Source organism: Ursus maritimus, unplaced genomic scaffold (genome assembly GCF_017311325.1).
Source record: "Ursus maritimus isolate PB19 unplaced genomic scaffold, ASM1731132v1 scaffold_16, whole genome shotgun sequence".
NCBI classification, from domain to species: Eukaryota; Metazoa; Chordata; class Mammalia; order Carnivora; family Ursidae; genus Ursus; species Ursus maritimus.
Window position 1 is genome coordinate 43,205,528 of NW_024424008.1, and position 20,820 is coordinate 43,226,347.

Here is a 20,820-nt window from a genome sequence, read left to right on the forward strand (position 1 = left end):
TTACAAACTTTACCAACTGCCAGTCAGAGGCTGCTGGGTCCAAGCAGGGGATCAGTGGGCCAGGTGAGAAATGGGCCTGGTGAGCACTGATTGGGTGTGGGGACTGGGGGGGGGGTATCCCCAGGGAGCTCCGTGGGGGGCACGCCAGTTTAGCCACCATGGGGGTGAGAAGCCACCCCCATAGTCCCGAAACAGGGAGGTAGAGAGTGGGTGCCAGGGGATGGGTGGAGATGCTGGTGGCATTTATAAATGAGGGCTTTACTGCCCCCAGGAAGAAGACAGGTGGGGAGACCCTGGAAGGAGCAGGGTATTGGGAGCCAGCAGACCTGGGTTCTGGTCTTGACTCATTTCCCTTCTCTGGACTTCAGTGTTCCCATCTATAAAATGGGTTGGACTGGCTTCTCCCCGTGGTTGTGTTTTTCCCTTAGCGTGTTGTGATTCTGTTTCTCTTCGGGCATCAGTGCTGTGGGAGCAGCTACCAGCCAGGGGAGGGAAGTTCCCTCAGAAGCCTATGATCTGGGAACCTCTCTGATCTTTGGGCAGCTCTGGGAGAGCGCAATCCGCCGTTCCCATGGAACTTGTCTGGGAGACCGTGGGGAGCAGGGGAAGGGATCGCTCGGCAAGGCAGTTTGCTTGGAGGAACGGAGGACGAGCAGCTGGAGGTGGGGCGATGTATGTCCAAATGGCTGGCCTGCCACGGCTGGGGCCTATGGGCTCTGTGGGCTCGGGAGAAAGCAGGATCAGAGCGTGACTCGAGGGCCCGGGGTGGGACAAAGTTTTTGGGGACCCCATGTCCTCCTGACAATTCCATCTGTGAAAGTCAATATTCAAGGGCAAAGGAAAGCCGCCCTGACACACATATATATAAAAAATAAATCTCTCAATTATCTCAGCTCATTTGCTCGGGGTCTCTCATTTTATGTCCCTGCTCCACTGCGCAGTATATCTGTCCGGATAAAGAGTTACAGTCCGTTGGGCTACGTGTGCGGGGTTGTAAAAAATACAGATGCCAAATTAACTGGCTGTGGCACTCAGCAGCTGATTGAGCTGATAATGACGCGATCTGACCTTTTTCTAATTTCTAATTATGTGCATCTCGGCTGCGCTGGCTACATGATTCTTGTTCTAATGACGGCTCCTGTGGTTGGCCTCTCCAGCCGCCCCCTCCCCACACAGGACTACAAATGGGGTGGCAAAGGGCACTGTTTGACTCTCCCAGATAAAGTTGCAGGATCTCCGCCCCACAGTCTCTTTGATGGCCAGGAGGAGACGCTGGGAAGGTGGACCTCCTTACCCTAGCGACACTGCATTTGAGATTAACCTTCTGGGTGCCACGCATTTTTAAAGGACATTTGGTTTCACATGCCATCTCGTTAATTTTTTTATTGCCGTCACACGAGAGAGATGTATTAGCTCTACAGATGAGGAAACCGAGCTTCAAAGAAGTTACATCATTAAAGTCGCACACAGGCTAAGCCGTGAAGCCAGGCTCAGGTCCTCCGTCTCCAAGAGCTCCTCCAACTCTCTATTCAGACACCTGAGCGGTCAGCCAAGCCACTGATTGTGGCCAAGACCTCTAAGTGAATCAGGTCCCCATGGGAGGATGCGGCGTCTGAGGACTGTTCCGCCCACTGGAGCTTTCCCAGTGCAGTCACCTGGGATAGAAGACCAGGGAACACCTGGGCTCTGGGGTCCCCGGGGCAGCCGCTGCTGCATCCACGTCCCCCGGGTCAGATGTGCAGGCAGCGGACACTTAACCAAGTTCTGTCGGGTTGAATCAAGACATTGGATTCTTTGAGTGAACAAAACCCCGAGAGGCCCAGGCAGTGTTAGCAAGGGGAGAGCATAGAGCTGCGGCCACGTTTTGGTCTTTTCCAGGTTATCCTAGAAAAGGAGGCTGTTCTCAATGTGTCTTTGAGAGCTTCACCTGGCAGGCAGCGGCGGGCAAGGCATGTGAGTTTTGTTGTCCCAGGACTCCTGCTTCTTCAAAAGGTTTCAAATCTTTCCCATTACTCAGCCTGATTTGAGGTATTTTCTGCCGACTTCGGCCTCCCCTCGTTTTTGTGCATGTGACAGGAGTGGGTCGTGGCTCCGCCAGGCCCATTCCAGCTCCCTCAGAAATAGCTGCCCCCTCTCCTCGCTCCCTGGCTGCTGGGGGCTAAATTCCCAAGACTACTTGACAGCTTGACTGAGACGGTGATCCGCTCAACAGCAGGGTGGGCCAGACCAGCCTGCGAGGAACCCGACAGGGGCTGGGCTCCTGGGAAGTGTGGCTGCCCCATCCCAGCCAGGGGAGAGGGAGGGCCAGGGATGAGCAGAGCGGACCCAGGGCCCTCAGGCATCCACACCAACAGGCCTGACGGCCGGCATGTGCTCCCCTCTCTCCAAACGCCAGCCCCACTCTCACACTTCACCGATTTCCAGGCGAGGCTGGGCTCTCCCAGCAGCTCTTCCGGACTCCATGAAATATCGTGTTCAACTCTTGAGAGAAGCAGTGGGGTGGATAATTCACAGCACAGAGTAATATGTAAGTCATTGAAATCCGCTCTGTAGGTGCTCCGAGTGCGTGCGCGCGTGCGTGCATCTTCTTCCTTTGTTTTTGGTACCACATTTACTTTTCTAATTCTATTTCCCTTTTGGGAGCAGGTATCAGCTAAACTCTGGCTACGAGAGGTCAACGCTATAATCAATTTATGGAGGAGAGCTTTGCAGAGTTTCCAAATTCACCGTGCATGGTCTAGGTAATCCACCCACAGAGAAATCAAAAGTTGTGGTTAATAATTAATAATTCCGGGATAACTGTATATCGTGACGAATGCACGGAGCAGACGCTCTATTGCTCTCCCTCTCTCTCAACAGAATTCCCAGGGCTAGGAGAGAATTTCCGATGTCACCTATGGTAGTGGTTATCAAATCTGACTGATGACTGCAATTGCCTGGGAAACTTAGGCCCCACCAAACTTACTGAATCACAATGCCCAGGCAGTAGGGCCCAGGAATATAAATTAAAACAACAACAACAACAACCCTGTAGTGATGATCTGGATCATAAATTGGCTTTAGGAGCCTGGGCTGTGTCCCCCAGATGGACAGGACATCTGTTAGTCTTCTCAACATGACTGTGTCTCCAGGTCTTTTTCTCTATTGATGTGTTTGAATATGCCTGTCACCCTTATCCTCCACACTGGGGCACACCAGCCGTCAGCTCCTCTCTGGGCAGCCCAAGACATATTTATTAACACGCCAGGACTCCGGTCCTCAGAACAGCTACTCCAGACCTTTTGGCTCCTATGATCCTCCTTCCTTCCTGTCTGCACTGCAAGGGGGGCAGGGTAGTGGGATGCGGGTGCCGCAGTGAGCAGAGAACAGAAGGCCATTGGCAGCAAAACCTGGGCATGCAACTCTTGGTTTAAGGAACCAGCAATGGCTCTCAATGGCTAGAATGAAGGCATCTAATGCCTGCCCCACAGTGGGTACCCCACATTTTCTGTTGAATGAATGGAATGAATAAAAGGATCATTTCTAGGGCTTGCGGAAGGATCAGAGGGTAGGAAGACCCTAGCCAGGGTGGGGGTTGGAGGGTCTTTACCAGATTGTCCAGTTCTGGGTCATCGCTGAAGAAGGGTTTGTGCTCCTGTTCCTGCTGGTGGACAAAGTTCTCGATGTCCACATCAAAGCTGGCGGAGGTGATGCACTCTGAGCCCTGGGTGGCCTGTTCACATTTCTCAAACAGCAGCGTCAGGAGCGGGAAAAGAGGGTGCCTGCGGGGACATCAAGAGCTCACACACGCGCACACATAGAGACCTGCTGCTGGCTGGGCTCAGAAGCCACCAGGGCCCCTTTCCCACACTCCCGTCACTTCTTCTCCCAAGGTCCTGCTTCTTGAGAACATCCCCAGCCCCCACGCCAGCCTGGATGGCAGCACTTCATGCCCTGGCATGGAAGATCCAGTCTCCCAGTTCCTAGGGCCTTAGAGGGCTCTCTTCCTCCCCGCCGGGTGCCTAGCTTTCCTCTTTGGTCAGATTAAGCTGCATGGATATTTGGTGAGAGATGAGGGGTAAAAGCCTTTACAGAAATAAGTGTCCATTTCTGGTTCAAGTTCAACCTGGGAAGGACATGTAGGAAGTATCCAGAAAAGTCCTGGACGTGAGCAGTAGTGGTCGGTCACAGACTCATTCCTGAGGGCAGCAGATGTGCACACCTGTGTGTCTGCCAGTGTACACAGGGGGACGTGTGTGAGCTCGAATGTGCGTCCACATGCCGTGGGCAGGTGTCCCCACCTGTCCTGCGTCTACTGGCTGACTCAGTTTAGGTCACACACCCCAGTTACACGTATGTCATCTCCCTGCACCTTTCTATCAGTGCACACTTAGCACAACCGTGACTCAATGATTATCAGCATCGCTGTTCTCTTTCAAGACTGTCCGCGTTTTAATGATCACTGTATCCTTAGGACCTTGCCCTGCATGCTCAGGGCAGGCACTTACTAAATACTTGGTGGCGGAAGATGAATCAGCAAATGAAGACAGCGTGAGTGTGAGCATGTGTGAGCATGTGTGAGCATGTGTGAGCATGTGGGCATCTTTCCGGGACGCATTATGTAAGCCGGGGTGCCTACTTCAGTGCCTGACTGGCTCTAGGGGTCCTTGCTTAGCCATCACCAAGTCCGGGAAGCTTCCTTCACTCCCCTGCCCCTCGCCTATGCTGAGGCTCTCTGAGCTGTTTGTTTTATTATCTGCCTTCCTCACTAGACTCTGAGATAGACAAGGACAAGAGCCAAGCCCACCTTACTCATCATGGTGTGTTCAGAGTCTGGAAGAGGTATGTGGATCCCAAGAAATACTGATTGCATATGATATGTGTGTGTCTATTTGCACCCATAAATGCACATCGTTCATATTTCTCCACGGCACGTGTGAACAATGATGTCTTAGTGTTTGCACAGATCGCTGGCCCTGGACCTGTAGCCTCATTCCCTTTCACTGCGATTCCAAAAGAGCATCTGCCCATCCCTCTCTGGGCTCTCCTCAGTCCCTTGGGATGACACAATCCAGCTCTTTTCTTTTGGATTAAAGCCCTGCTTGCTGGGAGAGGAGGAAGTTTGTATGTTGGGCCTGGCTCCCATGCTTCTGCCAGCAGGCATGTTCTAGCCAGCACGGTCTGAAAGAACTTTCTGCAGTGATGGAAATGGTCTACAATCTCCTTTGTCCAATATGGTAGCCAAAACTACAGGAGGCCAAGGAATACTTGAAATAAGACTATGGGGCCTGCAACACTGAATTTTAAATTTATTTAATCTTAACTAATTTTTTTTTAAGATTTTATTTATTTATTTGACAGACATAGAGACAGCCAGTGAGAGAGGGAACACAAGCAGGGGGAGTAGGAGAGGAAGAAGCAGGCTCATAGCGGAGGAGCCTGATGTGGGGCTCGATCCCATAACGCCGGGATCACGCCCTGAGCTGAAGGCAGACGCTTAACCGCTGTGCCACCCAGGCGCCCCTAATCTTAACTAATTATAACGTAAACAGCCACATGTGTTAGTGGCTAGCATACTGGAGAACGCAGTAAGTCTTGAAAAGGAAAACAGACCATATTTTTTCCCTTCCAGTACGCTATGAACACAGCAAGAGGAAGCCTGACTATCCCACCTACACAGTGTTCGTATGTAGATGAGGGAACCCCTAACAGCCTGTCCCATGCTGGGATGCTAATAATTCTGGGCACAAAGACAGAAGGTGCTCAGTTCCATCCACACTCACACCTACACCCACTGGGCGCTCTCCTCAGGCTCAGGGGCAGTGGTGGAGGAGGAGAGATACATCCCTGCTTCGGAGGAGCCGCTTGGCGGGGCAGCCTGCTCCTGGACACCATCTCCTGACCCTTGTTTCGGGAGCTGTTGCATAAACAGCTGGACCCCCCCAGCTGCAGCCTGGGTTACAGTCAGGAGAGGGAAAAGGGTCAACGTCTGAGGATGGCACATGGGCAGCCCCCAGTGACTAGAAGATCCGTTCGGCTCTGACAGGAAGCTGGTGGGGCAAACAATGGGTTCCCTTACCCATCCGGCTGAAGACAAAGAGAAAACCAGGTGAAGGGGTTAAACTCCAGAGTAAGTCTTCATTTGCAGCCACTAATACCGCAGCATATTATAGTCTAATCTAACCTGATCCCAGTTTAATGCAAGATTCTCCTGGCCCTGAGTGGAATACCAAAGAAAGCCTCAGTGGCTGTAATTTAAGCAGAGCCCTGCAGTGGTTTAGCTGAGGGACATGAAAGGCAAATTCCAGACGGTGTTATGAATTATTGCGCCTTATGAACCTTCCTACTCTCAACAGATGCCTACTGCCATTTAAACAGCCACTAGATCAATTAGGAATGAAAGGCACAAATCGACTCTGTACAAGGGCACTAAATTACCAGGAACTAATAATCCGCAGCATCGTGCCAGGTGGTGGGGGGACAGCCCCCACCCCAGCCCCGCAGCCGCCGCCGCCGGTCACCGCACGCTCCTTCCTGGCTGGTTGCGGGCGGGGTGGGCAGCGGCTGCCTGGGGAGGGGATGGCCTCTGTGTGTGCATGCGTGCGCACCCAGCTTGAATGTAGGCTGTCGATGAGAGCAGGGGGGAGTGCTGTCCAAGTGTCCTGTCCTGTGCGTTGCCATTATGCGCGCACACAGTGCGTCTGTGCAGGATGCGTGCACATGTGGGTTGTGGGTACGAAAGCGGGGTGCAGATTTTGTGTGCTGTGAGTATAGGGTGCATATGCCCTATATTGTATGCAGTGTGTGTGCATGCGTTATGTGTTATTTGTATGCAGTATGTGTGAGGGGCTTGTGGGTTCTGTGTACCTAGCATGAATGCCCATGGGGCGGGGAAGAGGGATCTGCTAGTGATGGAGTCTCCCAGCATTAGAGTTCAGGTAGGCAGGGAGAGTCATCTTCTTTGCCACTGTCCTTGCCCCTGTAGGGCAGAGAGTAGTCAGGGAGGGCCTCTCTGAGGAGGTGACATTTAAGTTAAGCTTTAAATGATGAGGAGGCAGTCAGGCAGAGATCTGAGGGAGGGGCGTTCCAAAGAGGGAAAAAAAAAAGCAAAGCATTTAAGGTAGGAATGAGCCTGGCACGTTTCTAGAATAAAATCCAGATGAGTGTGTGTGGAGCGAGGTAGGCAGGACAGGAATGGAGGGAGATGAGGTTGAAGACGGAAGCAGGTGTTAGATCAGAGGCGGGAGGGTGAGGAAGGATGGGGACATTGTCACACACACTGGGGAACAATGTGCAGCTTCTATGCAGAGCCGCAGCATGGGCCCTTTTTATAAACTTCTCACTTCCAGGTGTCAGATCTCCCCAGAACGTGTGTGTGTGTGTGTGTGTGTGTGTGTGTGTGTGTGCGCGTATGCATGTGTGAGGGTATATCTGGGGTGTTTTCTATGGCTTCTGCTATCTCTCAGAAGAAAGAAACATTCTTTCTATTGCACCTCCCCAGTTTAAGCAGGGGCCCCTGGAGCATAGAGCAGACCTCATGGATGCGGGCATGGCCCCCTCTCTCTCCAGCCCCTCCCCACCTGAGCCACACTCTGGGCTCCCAAATCTCTTCTCCTATACCTCCCTCCCCAGGCTCCTGCTTCTGCCCACTCTGATCCCTGGATCCCTGAGCCCAGGGGCTCAGATGGCACCTGAGCTTGCCCACAGCTTTTGTACAAATGTTAGCCAGGGTCAGTGGGCTGAGGTTCCCATGCTCTCCCCACCTGGATCCCTCAATAAACCCAGACTGCTCCCTGCTACCTCAAGCGTGGGGACCGTTGAGACACTGCACCACCCCCCGAGAAACAGGCTGGGTTCCATGGCTGCAGTCATGCCATGGGCTCCTCTAAGGCTGTTCCCAGCCCCTTCCCCTGCTACCTGGCCTATGGGTTGACCTATATTTCTAAGCTACCCTCCAGCATCACTCCAGAAGGCTGGAGATGGGGTCGGAAGCCACTGCTGTAGGCTTGGGGTAGAGTGGGGTGAATAGGGCAGGGACCATGGGGGCTCAACCAAGCGAGGGATGGGAGGAAGGATTTCCAGTTAGGTGTGGGATTTGGTTCTTTATTCTTGGCCTTCCCTGAGCTTCAGTTTGTCCAGCTGACATGGGTTTTAAGGAGTTCCTCTTCCTGCTGTCCAGATCTGCCCTATTGTGGATCAATACCCTTCAGAGGCTAGAAGCAGGAANGTGGAAACTCAGTCCCCAGTGCCCAGGCGATGATGAACAAGATATGAAAGATGGCCATTAGACTTTATTTCCAAAGAGCGGAGGACATTTGACCTCCATAAGAGCTCACCTTCTCCCTCCCAGATCTTTCTCCACTCTTCTCCCCCTGTCGCCTCCCGCCTGACCGCCCCCTCCACCCCAATCTCTCTTAAGCCGTTCAAAATTTGGAGGAAATAAATCTCACTGCACTAATTCAGTGAGAGTTTGAGCCTCGTCAGTGCAGAACAAATAAAAGGAGTGAACTGGCATGACATTTTACTGCAGAAGAGAGGTCGTTTCCAGCCACTAATAAAAAGGATTTGACACAGACTAATAAAGAGAAATGAATTTCTCTAATGGCCTAATTTAGCACATTCAGCACTGTGCCTCTGCCTGGGTGCTGGGGGCGGGGGTGGGAGCCCTGAGTGCGGACAGAGCCGGGAGCAGGGCAGACGTGGGGCTCGAGGAGAAGAGAAGAAGAGATGATCTCAAATAACATTTTATTATTTCTTTTTTCTTTTCTGAGCCCCTACCCCACCCCCACCTGCATCACCTCTCCTCAGGAGCAACTGAACCCAAATCAAGCTCAAGATAGGCAGTTTCTGTTAACGATCCAAAGAAATAAAGAACGGCTCTCCACAGAACTGCAGTCTTGTGCCAGCTTAAGAAGGTGATTAAACCGGATGTGTTGATTTCTACAGGGGTTTAAGCCATCGTTTGGTTTAATTACTTCTGACATTTCTGCCTTCGCGTTTTTTCACATCACCCCTTTGCTGGCCTGAAATGCCCAGTTTGGGGCCGGGCTGTGGGGGGGCTGCCCCCCCGCCCCCTGGGGGAGGAGATTGGAGACAGGGCAGGATTTTGGATGAAGCCCTTGGCAGTGGTGAACGCCACCCTCTCTTTAGCAGGGAGAGGCTGAGGGACCCCTCGCTCCAGCCCTAGTTTTTCTTCCGGGCAAAGCAATGCTGGCCACCCTGCTCTTTTCCCGGTGAGGCTTCTGAGAGCCTCCTCGGGCAGGCGAGCCTCAACAGCACCCATCTTATGCTCCCCCACCTCAAGATAGGTATTCTTAACGTAAGTTGGCCTGATAGGTTTCCCCACCACTTTCAAAGGCCTCCAGGGATGGAGACAACCACTTCCTTGGTAACTCATATACTCACGTACCTAACTTCAAGTTCCCCTATAAGGCTCAAGCTCGTTTCCTTTTGTTAAAAGGACTCAAGAAAAGACAGTTGGACCCTTTTCTGTTTCTCCTCCTTCCTTCTTGGACAACCTGGGTTTTTTGAAAAAAAATTTTTTTTAACATATCTTCCTGCTTAGGGGACCGGAAATACAGAAGCAGAGGCAGGAAAAAAGTCAGAAAGAATGCAAAAAGAGCTTCAGGGAAGCTCAGATGCAAAGAACACAAGAGACAGAGAATAGATACGGAGATAGAGCAGAGCACCACAGGCTGGGGGCCAGGGCGGGGGGTCGTGTTGAGTTCTCTTTCTGGGTGATAAACCTTGTGATTCACAGTCATGCCACTCTGTCACGTCTGAGCCTCCCAGTCATCCCTTCCCTTGTGACCTTGGCCAGGACTGCAGACCTCAATTATGGGTCCAGCCAAGTGTGTGGCATCCTGCCTGGCCGTCCACCTCCTCTCCCTGTCACTGACCTTGGAGCCCCCAGGCCTGTCCTGCACCTGACCTTATAGCCCAGACTCATCTGGCTAGGGGGAAGATGGGCAGAGGAGGCTGGTGTCAGCCCTCACACCCTCCCCAAGCCCTGGCTGCTTCTTCCAATGGAAACAGGGGCTAGAGCCTCCCAGGCCCTCCTTAGCTGGGATGAAGGATGGATGGTTCAGACAGTGGAATGGCTGGTAGCAAAATTTCTAGGTGGAGATGTTCAGTGGTGAGCTGGTGGGACAGTGGCCTGATCAGGGTCAGACTGCTGCAGAGGACATGAATGCATTGGCCAGGGAGGTGGGGGAAGGTGGGAAAAGCAGTGACCAGGCTCGCTATGCAGGCACCCCCCCCTAGTCTCCACTGACAAACACAGTGCAGGTCTCAAGTTGCCAAAGGCCCACCACCTTAGAAACTCTATCCAGGGGCTGGCACTTTGATCCTTTATTTCTAGTGCCTCAGGTCAGAGGTCACTGGGATCAGAGAATCACAGACAATACCCTAGAGCCACCTTCCGGGATGGCCCCCTGTCTTTATCTATTCAGGGTCAAGAAGGTCCATTACAAGTATTCATTCTGAAGATCGTGAAATTTCTCCTGGATGCTAATGAGCTAATAAAGTTCACGTCCTGAGAAGAACTCTCCAGGTGCTTCAGGGTGTGGCCCCAGACTTCTTTCCAGTACTTTATTCTTAACAGAGGCGGCAGAGAATGTGGTGTTGGCCAGACAGCAGGTGGCCCCTGGCCCCTTGTCTCTTCACTAACCCCCTTCACCAACTCAGGCACACTGGACTGCTCACCTTTGCTCCTGCTGCTCCTGCCGCCTGAACTGTGTTCCCACATCTCTCCCTGTCCCTTCTCATAATCTTCAGCATCCATCTCAAGATGCCATCCATTCTACCAAGGCTTCCTAGTGGGTCTCTCTAGCAAGAAAACCATTGCCTCCTTGGAAGCATCCTGGGAAACGCTTTGGGGTTTCTATCTTGACCTTGCTTGCAGTGCAGGCTGAGAAACTCCGTGGTCTGAAATAAGCATAGACTTTGGAGTGACACAGTTGTGTGACTTGGGGGCAAGTTACTGAATTGTTCTGAGCCTCAGTTTCCTCTTTTATAAAACAGGGCTAAATCACCTACCACTCAGGTTATCGTTAAGGATTTGATGAAGAAACACATAGAGTGTCTGGCACTTAGCAAGCTATCAATTAATGCTTGTTCCATTTCCCTGGAAAGGTGTGTGGGCACCTTTTTTATTCAGAGCAACATTGACACCGTCGGCTCCAATAAGTTTCTATTCCCATATCCACTGACTCATTTGGCAAGGAAAATAAGCCCACATGCCAATTCAAATAGAGGCACAGAAAGAGGAGGAGGAGAGGCAACGTACAATTTATCAGAACTCAGAACCTCTTTTTTTTTTAACCAAAAAAGCACTGCCAGTAAGAATTTATTTTTATTTCCCTCATGACACTCATTAAATTCTACTAACTATCGTTGTTTGTGCACAGATCTGTCTTCCTCACTATGTGCTGAGCTGCCCCGGACCACGAGCTCGTCTTCCCAAGGGTCAAGCAGAGTGCCCGGCACACAACAGAGGATCAATAAATATTTGGTGAATCGATGAATGGGAACAAACGAACCATGGGAAGGAAAGTTCGAAGACACAGTCCTAAAGTTCTTTCGGGCTCAGAATCCACCCCTACAGCAGGACTCAGATCAGACGTTGCCATCTGGCAGCTTCTAGCTACAATGGCTACAAAAGGACCTGTCTTCTTTGGGCTCTGCTGGGTGTGTGTGGAGTGGGGGCTGGCAGGGTCCTGGAGGGAGGGGAGTGAGTGTGAAGGAAGAGCTCACCCGGCCCTCCATTTCTCCTCCCCTCGAAGGCACCAGATGGAGAGAGCAGAGTGGGGTGGGGGAGAACGAGCCAGCAGCTCCTGGTTGGATGTATTTTTACTTCAGGTGTGACGTTGAAACCATGCGGGTGTATTTTTAGTCCTGCCTAGTGGGTGGTGTGTTCGCCTGGGTTGCCTTGGAGAGGACTTCTTCGTGTTGCTAAATTGGAATCGCATCTGCTAGGGTTCCTGGGCTTCAACCAGCTCTCCTCCCCCAGGTGGGTGGACAGGTCCATTCCTGGCAAGGGTGGGGCCCAGAGCAGACCACCGTCTGCTCTGTTCCCGTCCCTTCGAACCCCCCACCCCGCACACACTCACACACACACACTCCTCTCTCCCAGCACCTTAAAAATAATAATAATAATAATAAATGTGAGACCTTGATGAAGTGATTGCTAAGGCAAGTCCGCAAGGGCAAGAATACAAACAACCTAAAACTTAAGACCCGCTAGGATCTCACATCCAGTCCCTTCATTTTAAGCAGAGGTGACACAGGCACAGAAAAGAGAAGTGTCTTTCCCATGGGTAGCTAGTGAGAGGCAGTCAGAGCTTCTGTCTAAGGCACCAGAGATTCAGCCAGTCCCCCACAAGCAAGCAGTCTGGGGGACAGGGTGATGTGGGGAGGGCGTTCTGTCCCTGCTGCCTTGGTCACTGGTGGTGACTGAACACCCCACCCCCACATCCTTTGTGGCACTTTGTAAGTTACAAAGTGCTTTCCCTGTGTTTACTGCATTCAAACACTCAATATTCTTCTTAGTCCCATTTTACCAATTAGCAAACTGAGAAGCATGTAGTTAAATAATGATATCAAGCTAAGTGACTGAGTTGAGATTTAAATCTGGGTACCCAAACTCCAAATTTTGTGCTCTTCCCCCTCTCCCGTGTATTACTGAAATCACTTCCTCCTTCTCCCTTTTTCTCTTCTGTCCTTGGGGTCGCAGACCTTAGCCCCCATGTTTACCCTTTGGGCATCAAGATCGTTGCAGCACAAGAGAATCTTTGCCTTATCCAATGAGTTTCCAAAAGAATCACCTCTTATAATAATCATACTTCAGTGTGTTTGGGGAGGGCTTTTACATGTTTGCAGATCTTTCAAGTTCTCGTTTGGTGCCTACCCTGTGAGGTGGGAGGACAGCTTATCTAAAGAGGTTAAATAATTTGCCTAACGGTAGGGTCAGAATTTAGATGGAAGTCTTAGTTTTATGTTCTTTCCACTGGACCATGAAATGGACTAGTGCTTGAGAAAATCAGGCAGTAGCACCATGGTTAAAAGAAGGGCAAGACTGGCTCGGTCCAGCCCTGGTAAGAGCCCCTGGTCACTTGAACCCTCAAAGCCCCTGCCTGCTAGCTCTCATCCTCTTCCTCTCCACCCAGTTCACAGCAGCGGGAGGCCCAAATGCTGGCTGTCTTCTCTCTTAGGAGGGGGACAGATCCAGTCTTGTACTTATCACAGTAACTACTCATGAATGTAACCACCGTTCGCTGAGAGCCTTCTATGCGCCAAGCCCTGTCGGCTGTTAGCACTGGTTATCTCCTTTAATCCTAATATAACCTTGTGAGGATAAAAGTCAGTGGGTTCCAGGCTCCTGACCTCTTATCAGTGCGCCTTGTCTTGGCGGGGTACCCGGACTTCTCAGCTGGGCCTGAGCCAGGCCGGTGAGCTGGGGAAGCCTCAGGACCCACTACCTCCGAACACACCTGCTCCCTGGACCAGGCAGCTGCAGCCTCTGTGTCTGCCAGCAGCATGTTCGGAGGCTGTGCTTGGGTTGGGGGGCCTTCAGATGCTGGCAGGAGGGGCAGGGAACAGGCTTTGCCTGGTGCCAGGGGAGAACTGAGTGTGGTCTTACTTCCAGATCATGGCTCTAGCAGGATCACTCCCCTGACTATAGTCAACAGCTGAAATGTTATCTCTGATGCCAGTGAATCCAACTGCTTCTCAGAGTGGGAGTCTGCTGGAGCCCCCAGCCCACACAGCCCAGCCCAGAACGCAGCCCGGAACATCTGCTCCCAGCATCTAGACTAGAAGCCCGAGCATGAAGCATCTGGTGCTGCCTTTTCTGCTTGGAATGGCTGAATTTCTCCCACATTCTTCTCAGGCCACCTCGCCCAGCACATTCCAGGAATGACCAAGCCCAGTGCCAGGGAAGGCATAGGGTTAAGCCCCAGGGTCAACTCACTGGAGCCAGGACACCCTTTGGTCACAAGGTGGAAATGTTCCCTCAAAGACACTTCATTAGGAAGTGCCAGTTCCCAGGGTCCTGGCCAGGCAGCTGCTGAGGACAGGCACAACAGGACCCAGTCCCTCTGTCCAGTCCCCAAACCTCGGGGCCTCCTCCCACCCCACTGACCAGCCCAGCCCCGGGAAAGGCAGCTTGGCTATCATTTCCCTCGGGCTTCGCCTCCCTTGGGAAAAGCAGGGTAACTCTCCCACACTGCACTGTGGGCCAGAAGCCTTGCAGTCAATTCCACAAATACTTTTTTCGGCCCGTCCTATGTGCCAAGTTTATATTATAGCGACTTTCTATGTCTATCTTTCTCCTCCTCCCTGGACTGACTCTTCTTTTTTCAAAACCCCTCTTGGAACTTAACACAATGCTTTACACATAGCAGAGCTCACTACACGTTTAGCTCAATTACAGTATGGAGACAACTCGACTGCGGGTCCTTTCCAGTCCTGCCTCTAGCTGCCTGGCCTCTCAGTATTTACCTTCTAGCCTGACCCATCCCTGCTGGCATTTCCCCCGACGTCTGATAGCAGCTAACACCTATGGTGAGCTCACCAAATGCGAGATTCTTTACCAAGCACCTAACGTGCATTCTCTCATTTATTCCTCATAACAACCCTGAAGAAGAGATAGCATTTCTTGTAGCCCTGTTTTACAGACGAGGAAACCGGGGCCCAGAAGCCTTAGTGCCTGGGGTGGAGAAAGAATGTACACCCAGGAGATCTAAAGCCAAGGGCCATGTTCCTAGACCTGAATTCCAACCCTTGAACGCACCAGACTGCTTCACATGCTGAACAGGCCAAGAGGGACGCCCCTCGTGCCTAAAACCTCCTCACACCCCCCCCCCCCCCCCCCCCCCCCCGGCCCACCCCATGCAGCAAACACTGATCTGTGTGTCAGGTACTATTCTATATTCTCTAATTTTAGTCTAGCTGTTACTGTTTTCTTTTTTGCAGTTGAGAAAACAGAGGCTCAGAGAGATTAACTCACCCAAGGCGACAAAGCTAGTGATCAAGTCTATTTCTAGAGCGCGTTGCCTTGCCCAGCGCGGCCATTCTACTGAATTTACACCTCTAGCTCTAGGGCTGCTGGAACCAAGCCCGGAGCCTCGGTGACCTCTACGAGGATGATTTCGAGAGCGATCGGAACGCTGTCACTGCCCTGTTCTAATCTTTCCCCAGCTGAGTGTGCCTTCTAGAGGGACCTGGCCCAGATGAGACGGGAACAGTCATCACAGAGACAGGGCTTTAGGGATGTGCACTGCTTTTACTGGGCTAGAGCTGGATGGGCGGCATTTACTGGATAGGGCTCACACGGGTGGAAGCTGTGAGTCTGTGGTTGAGAAGAGAGATGAGAGTGACCCGAAGACCTGGACGTGTCCCAGGGAGAGGCCAAGACTCTGAAAGCCGAGAAACAGCAGAGGAGGCAAAGCCTGGTTTGATGGAGGGTTTCTGGAGCTTCTGGAAGGAGTTTTGTTAACGGGTAAACCAGGAAAGGATTGGAATCTACCTGGAGAAGGTGGGGAGGTTGGGCTGAAGGTGGGGCTTGGCTCAAGCAGATGGGAAGAGATAGAAAATGCTGGGCAGAAATCAAGAAGGAGAAAATTCACTGCCTCGGGGTTAAGGTGAAGAAGCACGATTGCAAACACCTACTCCATGCTAGGCACTGCTGGAAGTATGAATTCATTCGGAGAGAACATTTTACATTTAGGACCCAGAGGTAGACCAGACAGGCCAGTGAGGACCGAGAAATGTGGGATCATGGCTAAAGGCATGAATAAAACCATTCCAAAGAACTGGTTATAAGATGTATTGACCTGTTTACCTACCCCCCAACAAAAAAAAGGGGGTGCCTGAGTGGCTCAGTTGGTTAGGCATCTGACTCTTGATTTTGGCTCAGATCATGATCTCAGGGTCGTGAGATTGAGCCCCATGTCGGGCTCCAAGCTGAGCATGGAGCCTGCTTAGGATTCTCTCCCTCTCCCCCTCTTTCCTCTTAAATAAAATAGGGATGCCTGGGTGTATCAGGGAATTAAGCGTCTGCCTTCGGCTCAGGTTATAATCCCAGGATCCTGGGATCCAGCCCATCTTCAGGCTTCCTGCTCAGCGGGGAGTCTGCTTCTCCCTCTGCCCCTCCCCCTGCTTGTACACACACACACACACACACACACTCTCTCTCTCTCTCTCTAATAAATAAATAAAATCTTTAAGAAAATAAATAAAAATAAATAATAAAAGAAAAGATGGACTGCCAGTTTAAAATCAGTGACTGTGGACCCGTGGCTCTAAGGTAGTCTATAAGGCGCTAGACATGGATGAATGAATAAAAACAGACATGGACCCTGCCCTCATGGAGTTAGTGATCTAGTGGGGGAAACAGAAACACTGTTAATGCAGTCAGCTCAGTCGTGAGCCATGCCACAGAGGGGAAACACAGCGGGCAGCAGCCATCCAACTTCTCCACCCACACCACAGCTCCATGCTCCAGCATTTTCAAAGAAGCAGCTACTTTCTCACGGCTCAAGCCTGCAGCCCGGCATCGCCTATCAATAGCTGGTAACTTCTTCCTTGCTGGGCGGGCCCCTTCTCTGGTTCTCAGAGAGCTTTTCAGCCTGGTGGGGGAGAACCAACGCCCTAGCAGAGCCTTCTCGGCAAAGTCAACCTCCTCCCCCCTCGCACCTGGCCAGGCCTAGCTCCCTGCCACTCTTCTGCTCCCCAGGACATCATGGTTTCCATGGGAACCCACTCACTTCAAAGGGGAACGAAGGAGACTGGAGGGGAGGAGGGAGAGTGAAAGCTGGATTAACCTCACCCTCCTGGCCCTGTCTCTGCGCCACCTGGCAACCTAATAGCCAGGTCCCGGATAGCACCGAACACTGTCCATCAGCATGGAGGGGCAGGGTGGTCCAAGCTAAGTTTGAACTTTCTGGGGAAAAGCCCCAGGGGTGGGGGTGGGGGGCTAGGGATGGAGAGAACTGAGCTAGGTCCAAACCTGTAGGTCCCCACTGCGTGCGGCCTCCCCTCCTCAGACCCCACTCAGCATCGCTCTTGGGCCACAAACACAATTACCCGCGATGTGCATCCAATCATGGGATCTGCTTGGATTAGACTGCAATCATTAATCTGAGCAGGAGCTCCTGGTTGCCTTGCTGATTAGCCCAGATGATGCTCTGGTATGATCCAATTAAAGGCAGACTGCCTCCCCTCTCCCCCACCGCACACGCACACACACACACACACACACACACACACTTTCCACATCAGAAGGAACCAATACATCTCATTAACACGTCCTCATACACAAATAAAACCTCAGGGGCACTGGCAGGCTCCCTGGGCTCACAGACACACCCCTCGCTTTTGTCACACTGTCCCCCTGCCGCCCTGTAGGGGCCTGGTCAGAGAAGGGCCCCCTCCACCCTTCCTTCATCTGTGGTTCTGGGAGGGGCCGTGGTAGGGTCTACCAAAAGTCGGTGCTGGGCACTAATCTGAACCGAAAGAGTCTTGTTATATTTATTGACATAAAATGCCGACTCCCTGATGTGCTTTGGAGCAGCCAGGCTGCCCCAAGGCAGGCAAATCTAATTAAAATTACCCAACCCTTCAGGAGGCCGAGCTCCCTCCCCGGTCATCCAGCAATGGCTGTACAGAGAGCAGCTGGTACTAATGGGAGAGGTGTGGTTGTGTGAGAAAACCCTGGGCCCCTGGGGCAGGAAGGACTGCAGAGAAAAGTCGGGCAAAGGTGTTGGTTGTCCTGAGATGAGGGGCAGCCATGTTTGGCTGAGCGGTTGGTGGCAACCAACCTGGGATTCCTTCTTCATGGTCAGACAGATGCAGAGATAGTTTGGGCAAATGCCGAGGGCTCTTGGGGGCTCAGCCCAGTAGGAGAAGGTAAAGGTTAGGTGGGCAGATGAGCAAGAAGAGGTGTTAGTTGGGGGAAGATCTGGCCCTTTGTATTTCAAGTGACATCATGATGGACAGCTCCCATGGGAGAGGTGACCCACTTCTCCCGCAGGTTGGCCTGGGTAGGGAATGAGCCTGGGATCTTGGGAAGGGCTGGGGAACCCATCTGCTTTGAGCCAGACACAGAGCCAGGTGCTTACCGGGGCTCTCAATGATCTTACTAAGCCTACTGGTTAGCTTCTGTCGTGAAACTAAAGCTCCGAGAGATTAGGACACAAAGGAGGTGGGACGCAAGCCTGGGTTTCCAGAAACTTTTTGTTATACCACTAATCGGGGGTCTTTCCTGACTGTGATCTGTGCTAACTACAGGTCCCTGTCCTCGAGGAGTCTGCAAAGGCGCCTAGAGTGGTACAAACAAATCTTGTGGTGTGAGTGGGACTTGAGGGTCTGTGTGTCTAAAGAGCTCCCAGGCGATGCACTGCTGCCAGCCCCCGGGCCATACTCTGGGTAGCAATGACCGACACCGAGGACGAGGACGACGGCTGTCCCCCCAAGCCATTAGCCATCAGGCCATTTTGAGAGGCCACGGTACTCTCCCTTCTCACACTCCCCACACAAGCACAAGCTCACCTTGCAGTTTAATTTCCAGGTGGCCTCGCAGCCTCATCTCCCCACACCCAGTTGCTCTAGACACTGGCCATTCTCGGAACGCAGAGGCTCTGCTCTGTCTGGAAGGCTCTACTCCAGCCCAGTTCTCCTTCTGGGGGACTCTCTTACTAGCCTTTATGATCAAACTCAAATATTGCCTCCTCTGTGAAGCCTTCTCTGTTAAAGCTCAGGCCACACTGTGTGGGTTTCCTGTCTGTTCCTGGAGAGCCAGGGAAGAGCCCACACATTTGCTTTTATAGGTTTCCCCTCTTTTCCCTGGAGTCCAGCTCAGTGCCTCCACATATTCTAGTGAGGGTTCAACAAACGAGTGTGAAGGAAGGAGGGGAAGGAGGGAGGGAAAGGAGGACAGGAGGGCTCCGTCTCTCTGACAGGTACTGTGACCAGATCTGGGAGTTCTCTGGGGTCCAAAACAGGGCTCTCCCCCTGCAGGCAGGCTGGGCCTGGCCTGTGCATTGGGCAGGTGGGGGCAGAGGCACGGTGACTCATCCTTCCACCGGGGCTGGGAAAGACCCTTGAGGCAGGACCTCGGATCAGGGCTCATGGCTCTGGACTCCATGTTGGCATTAGAGGCTTTCGGCTCATCTGAGTAGCTAAAAATAATGCCAATGGTAATGACAGTAACAGCAATAATTACCACCATTACCATAAAAGCACTGTCATTGCGGGGAGGAGTGAGGAAGGAATCAACCCTCTTCCCATTCATCTTGGGTGGACCATTCCACCTGTTACTGATCCTGGCACCTGCTGCAGGGTGTGCGAGTTCACAGGTAGGCCCTGCTTGCTGATGTGCTCACACAAGTGAGTGTGAGTAAGGGTCCGACCTCAATCAATACTCAGTGCTGACTCAGGCGTCTTTTCCAGCCATGTGGGCTCCGCACAGAGACTTGACTACAGTCCTTGCTGGAGCTTCGTTCAGGCTGTTCTCAGACAACTGCATCTTCTCAACCGCATGCACGCAACAGCCAGCCCCCGAGCTCCTCCCGCCCTCTGCAACGTTCAGGGCCTGGCCCTGCTCTCAGCGAACTCCCCATCTGGAGGAGTGCGCTGGAACCTACACTGCCGCACACCACAGCTCTTGCTAAGACACAAAGACAACCATGACTCAGATGTGCTCCGAGGACCAGCTGCGTTAGATTCATCTGGAATGCTTTCTGAAACATTCATCTTCCTTTTCCTATAGCTTGACCAACTGATTCAGCATTTCTGAGCATGGAGCCCAGAAATACCCATTTTAATAAGCTCTCCCCAGTGATTTTCAGGCATACTAAAGTTTGTGTAATACCAAGTCCTAGATGGTCCTGGCAGATGTCCAGTGGTCTGGTGGGCTTGCTGGAGCGAAGGCAACAACGGGGGACGCACAAGGAGAGCGTCCCGAGGTGGCCATCAGCTGAGCTGAGGGTTTCTGACACCCACGAGGGCTCAATCCCTAGCTGGGATGAGGAAAACTTCCTTCTGGAAGATTCTTCCCTGGGCTCTCTTGCCCCTCACTAGACAATCCCAGGAAGCTACAGTCAACCCACAGCGGCCAGCTGAGGGATGTCCAAATTGATTTGACTGAGAAGGTGGTGAGGAGAGCGGCTGTTGGCTATGGTCTTTATGAGCCCACCCACTTGCCTGCATGCTCATCTCTCAGGGCTGAGCTGGACCAGGGGCTGCCTGGGGGCCTCCGGACATGGCTGAAGTGTCTCCTACCTGTACACAGCTCGCTTGTCGGCCTCCAGCTGGGCCTGGGGGTCAATGGGGGCACTGGGCACAGGCGTGCTGGCAGCAGCCGAGGGTGCGGAGATGTGGACAGCCTGGGTCTTAGAGGGAGCCTGAGCAGTTGCTGTCATCTGCAGAGAGAAGAAGAAAGGGGAGGCGGTGGGTTAGTACGGCCAGGACAGCTGGTCCCCAGCTGGAATTGGGAGGCCTACCTTGGCCCATGGCGTGTGTGGGAGGGAGAGAATATGTGCCAGGGAGCTGTGAGTGTATAACAAGCATCCGTTTGTTTACGTGCTCCAGTGAGAAGAAAGCATTCTTCAGATGAGAACATCCTAGAGAATAATTTAGAACCAGACAAAACCAGGTGGGGCACCAGCACTCTTCAAAAGAGATGATTCTTAATGCAAATGAAGGTGGTGACCTCTGCCAAGAAGAAGAAAAAACCCAAATGATGAACCCTTAAAATTGTGCTTATGGGTCATTTGGGCTGTTCTGGGCAGTAATAAGTTGATCTGATGACTTTGAAGAGCAGGGAAAAAAAATAGCTGAATC

At 52.2% G+C, this 20,820-nt stretch overlaps 1 protein-coding gene across 2 annotated transcripts in view; it reads right to left on the reverse strand.

Moving 5' to 3' along the window:
• Positions 1-20,820, reverse strand: part of PKNOX2 (PBX/knotted 1 homeobox 2) — a 184,956-nt gene that overhangs the window by 41,187 nt on the left and 122,949 nt on the right. For both annotated transcript variants that reach the window (XM_008688258.2, XM_040631075.1), the window contains 2 exons: positions 20,260-20,399; positions 3,590-3,761 (listed from right to left, as the gene is read on the reverse strand). In XM_008688258.2, the coding sequence (XP_008686480.1) occupies positions 3,590-3,761; positions 20,260-20,399 (312 nt within the window). The remainder of the gene's footprint in view (positions 1-3,589; positions 3,762-20,259; positions 20,400-20,820) is intronic.